Source organism: Nerophis ophidion, linkage group LG22, assembly GCF_033978795.1.
Source record: "Nerophis ophidion isolate RoL-2023_Sa linkage group LG22, RoL_Noph_v1.0, whole genome shotgun sequence".
Lineage (NCBI taxonomy): Eukaryota > Metazoa > Chordata > Actinopteri > Syngnathiformes > Syngnathidae > Nerophis > Nerophis ophidion.
Window position 1 is genome coordinate 39,880,670 of NC_084632.1, and position 5,000 is coordinate 39,885,669.

The 5,000-nt window shown below is 38.3% G+C and overlaps 1 protein-coding gene across 3 annotated transcripts in view; it reads left to right on the plus strand.

Moving 5' to 3' along the window:
• The window catches only part of fnbp1l (formin binding protein 1-like), a 166,322-nt gene that overhangs the window by 84,853 nt on the left and 76,469 nt on the right, over positions 1 to 5,000 (plus strand). For all 3 annotated transcript variants that reach the window (XM_061883819.1, XM_061883820.1, XM_061883821.1), the window contains exon 4: positions 51 to 198. In XM_061883819.1, the coding sequence (XP_061739803.1) occupies positions 51 to 198 (148 nt within the window). The remainder of the gene's footprint in view (positions 1 to 50; positions 199 to 5,000) is intronic.

The window sequence follows — 5,000 nt, forward strand, 5'->3', positions numbered from 1 at the left end:
TGCTCGAAACGGAAAAAAAGAGCATCATGTGTGTTTTTTTTCTTTTGCAGGTTTACGTCATGTTTGTCGTTTTACGCCATACTGACTGAACTCAATGACTATGCGGGTCAGAAGGAGGTGGTGGCAGAGGAGATGGGTCACAGGGTTTATGGAGCACTGATGAAGTACAGTCAGGACCTCAGAGCAGACCGGAAACATGTGAGTGCCCGCAATAAGCTCACACCAACAATGTGTTTTACTTAAGTCATCCTCTACTTAAAGTCTGAAGCTGTTCATTGATGTCATGTTGATGTTTTTCCATTTGTTTTCTGTCGGGTCTTCCAGCAGAGGATACATATGTCGAACATGATGTCAAACATCTGCCTTTCTTTCGCCTAATGATCTGCTAGTGCTATAAACTTTACACATTCTTTGGAAGAACATTGACTTCTCTCAATGGAATACTTAAGCCCCTTTCCACGCTTGGGTTTGGGACTCAACATAAGACGTGTTTTTTTATTGAGTTGGCAGAGTAATGTGCATAATAAATTCCCCCTTGATAATTTAATCCCTATAATTAAAATAGACAAATCAGTTAGTGGTTTTCTTGTCACACTGTGCAGTTGTGTTTCTCCATATGTGTTAAGCGGGAGAATCCAGTCAATAATTATCTAAAGAAGTCAGCATTTGCAATGCCACTCACCCCTTTTGCTGTAACCAGAAATTCAAGTATGAGTATTAGCGGTGAATGTGGTGTTATGGCGGCGGGCCAGCTCTAATGTTCATTTGATATTACCTCAAGTGCCAAATGAAATTACACGGCGGGCCAAATTTGGCCCACGGGCCAGAGTTTGACACCCATGCTCTATGTTATTAATAATAATGAATGGTATTTATATTTGTGGAAACACTGATTATCTTAATGATTTCTCACAATAAATATATATTTTTGATGACATGTTTTAAATAGGTTAAAATACAATCTGCACTTTGTTAGAATATATAACAAATTGGACCAAGCCATATTTCTAACAAAGACAGATCGTTATTTCTTCTAGATTTTCCAGAACAAAAATTTGAAAAGAAATTTAAAAGACTTTGAAATAAGATTTAAAATTTGATTCTACAGATTTTCTAGATTTGCCAGAATATTTTTTTTAATTTTAATCATAATAAGTGTGAATAAATATTTCACAAATATTCTTTGTCAAAAAAACAGAAGCTAAAATGAAGAATTAAATAAAAATGTATTTATTATTCTTTACAATAATAAATAAATTTACATGAAAATTGATTTAAATTGTCAGGAAAGAAGAGGAAGGAATTTAAAAGCTAAAAAGGTATATGTGTTTAAAAATCCTAAAATCATTTTTCAGGTTGCATTTTTTCTATAAAATTGTCTTTCTGAAAGTTATAAGAAGCAAAGTAAAACAATAAATGAATTTATTTAAACAAGTGAAGACCAAGTCTTTCAAATATTTTCTTGGATTTTCAAATTCTATTTGAGTTTTGTCTCTCTTAGAATGTAAAATGTCGAGCAAAGCGAGACCAGCTTGCTAGTAAATAAATACATTTTAAAAAATAGAGGCAGCTCACTGGTAAGTGCTTCTGTAACGGACTCACGCCGTCTTGTGGGTTCCATGGACCACCAAGGAAGGACATGACTTCGAGCAGGTTTGACTTGCTTTATTTTCCCACACAAGCTTGTCTGCGGTCGGGTCGCTCTTCCGCCGCGTCTCCCGTCTCCCTCTGCTGCTCGCTCCACCGTCTGCTTTTCAGCAGCACGTACTCCGTCGTTGTATGTGTTTTTCCCGCTCTACACCATCACCGGCCCCGTTCTCTCCTCCTTCTCCCCTTTTATACAGCGAGAGGAGATACGTTAATCGCGTACAGGTGCGCGATCCACACACCTGATCTTCTTCGTGGCCTCCTCGCCGCCATCTTGGGCCGGGCTCCAGCGTGCCCTGCCTCTCTGTCGTACCATCGGCTCCGCCTCTTCACAGCTGCTATTTGAGCTATTTTTAGAACAGGCCAGCGGGCGACTCATCTGGTCCTTACGGGCTACCTGGTGCCCGCGGGCACCGTGTTGGTGACCCCTGCTTTAGATGGAGCTGTGCTAAAGGGAATGTCAACAAAACAGTCAGATAGGTCAGTCAAACTTTATTGATAGATTACAAACCAGCGTTCTGACAACTCCGTTCACTCCCAAAATGAATAAACAGTTTTATTATTTTCCCCGATTCAATAAACACGTAAAAAACAGTCCGATACTGTTACGATAAATCAAACGTTAGTGCGATCACAATATAGTAACACTCGAATATATCAATTACTCAACGTTGCTCAAACGATGATGTCACCCAACACAACACACAAAACGATGATGTCACCCAACACAAGACACAAAATAAACATGTAAAGCTCACTTTATTAAGTTATTCCTCATCCACGAATCCCTCAAATTCTTCTTCTTCAGTGTCCGAATCAAACAGTTGGGCGAATACGACATCCAACATCCGTCTCGTCGAAGTCGTCCTTAATCGAGTCAGTGTCGCTGCTGCTCTATTCCCGTCTTCTACTGTGTGACTGATCGCCTTGAGTTTAAACTCTGCGTCATAAGCGTGTCTCTTAATAGGAGCCATTTTGGGGTCTTTACATCAGGGGTCACCAACACAGTGCCCGCGGGCACCAGGTCGCCCGTAAGGACCAGATGAGTCGCCCGCTGGCCTGTTTTAAAAATAGCTCAAATAGCAGCTGTGGAGAGGCGGAGCCGATGGTACGATAGAGAGGCTGGGCACGCTGGAGCCTGGCCCAATATGGCGGCGAGGAAGCGGGGCCTGCCGGGAGTAACGCCACAAACAAGATCAGGTGTGTGGATCACGCACCTGTACGCGATTAATGCATCTCCTATCGCTGTATATAAGGGGAGAAGGAGGAGAGAACGGGGCTGGTGATGGTGCAGAGCGAGAAAAACACATACAACGACGGAGTACGTGCTGCTGAAAAGCAGACGGTGGAGCGAGCAGCAGAGGGAGACGGGAGACGCAGCGGAAGAGCGACCCGACCGCAGATTGATTGATTGATTGATTGATACTTTTATTAGTAGATTGCACAGTACAGTACATATTCCGTACAATTGACCACTAAATGGTAACACCCGAATAAGTTTTTCAACTTGTTTAAGTCGGGGTCCACGTTAATCAATTCATGGTAAACACAAGCTTGTGTGGGAAAATAAAGCAAGTTAAACCTGCTCAAAGTCATGTCCTTCCTTGGTGGTCCATGGAACCCGCAAGACGACGGTGTGAGTCCGTCACAGCAGCACTTACCAGCCAGTGAGCTGCCTCTATTTTTTTAAATTGTATTTATTTATTAGCAAGCTGGTCCCTCTTTGCTCGATATTTTAAATTCTAAGAGAGACAAAACTCAAATAGAATTTGAAAATCCAAGAAAATGTTTTAAAGACTTGGTCTTCACTTGTTTAAATAAATTCCATCCATCCATCCATTTTCTACCGCTTATTCCCTTTTGGGGTGGCGGGGGGCGCTGGCGCCTATCTCAGCTACAATCGGGCGGAAGGCGGGGTACACCCTGGACAAGTCGCCACCTCATCGCAAGGCCAATTTTTTTACTTTGCTTCTTATAACTTTCAGAGGGACAATTTTAGAGAAAAAATACAACAATAAAAATGATTTTAGGATTTTTAAACACATATACCTTTTTAAATTCCTTCCTCTTCTTTCCTGACAATTTAAATCAATGTTCAAGTATTTTTTTTTTTTATTGTAAAGAATGATAAATACATTTTAATTTAATTCTTCATTTTAGCTTCTATTTTTTCGACAAAGAATATTTGTGAAATATTTATTCAAATTTATGATTAAAATTCAAAAAAATTATTCTGGCAAATCTAGAAAATCTGTAGAATCAAAATTAAATCTTATTTCAAAGTCTTTTGAATTTCTTTTAAAACATATTTTCTGGAAAATCTAGAAGAAATAAAGATTTGTCTTTGTTAAAAATATAGCTTGGTCCAATTTGTTATATATTCTAACAAACTGCAGATTGGATTTTAACCTATTTAAAACATGTCATCAAAATTCTAAAATTAATCTTACTCAGGAAAAATTACTAATGATGTTCCATAAATTCTTTTTTTAATTTTTTCAAAAAGATTCAAATTAGCTAGTTTTCTCTTCATTTTTTTTCGGTTGAATTTTGAATTTTAAAGAGTCAAAATTGAAGATAAAATATGTTTCAAAATTTTATTTTCATTTTTTTCGTGTTTTCTCCTTTTTTAAACTGTTCAATTAAGTGTTTTTTTTAATCATTTATTCTCTACAAAAAACATTCCGTAAAAGGAAAAAAAAATGTACGACGGAATGACAGACAGAAATACCAATTTCTTTTATATTTATAGATTTATTTATTAAATGTGAATTGAGCAAATTGGCTATTTCTGGCAATTTATTTAAGTGTGTATCAAACTGGTAGCCCTTCGCATTAATCAGTACCCAAGAAGTAGCTCTTGCTTCCAAAAAGGTTGCTGACCCCTGGTTTACATAAACACACAGAAACGGCACGCCTACCGCAGTCATATATCCCAGCATGCACCGCGCGCTTCTTCTTCTACGGGGGAAAATGAAGTCGGCGGCTGCTTACCGTAGAAGAAGAAGCGTGCTTCTTTTTCTTAGACTTAGACTTCCTTTTTATTGTCCTTCAAATTTGAACTTTACAATACAGATAAGAACGAAAATTCGTTACATAAGCTCATGGTAGTGCAGGATAAAAAAAAAAAGCAATAAGGTGCATATATAATTAAATAAATATATGTAAATACTATTTTAAATATATATAAATAAATGAATAGATTTCTGTACAAATAAATATATTGCACTTTTCCACACGGGGGACAATGAAGTCGGTGGCTGCTTACCGTAGTTGCGAGACCTGTTGTGGCTCAATATACAGGCTCGGACTTTGTCTTGGTTTGTTTTCCCGAGGTGCAAAGCGAATGGAGT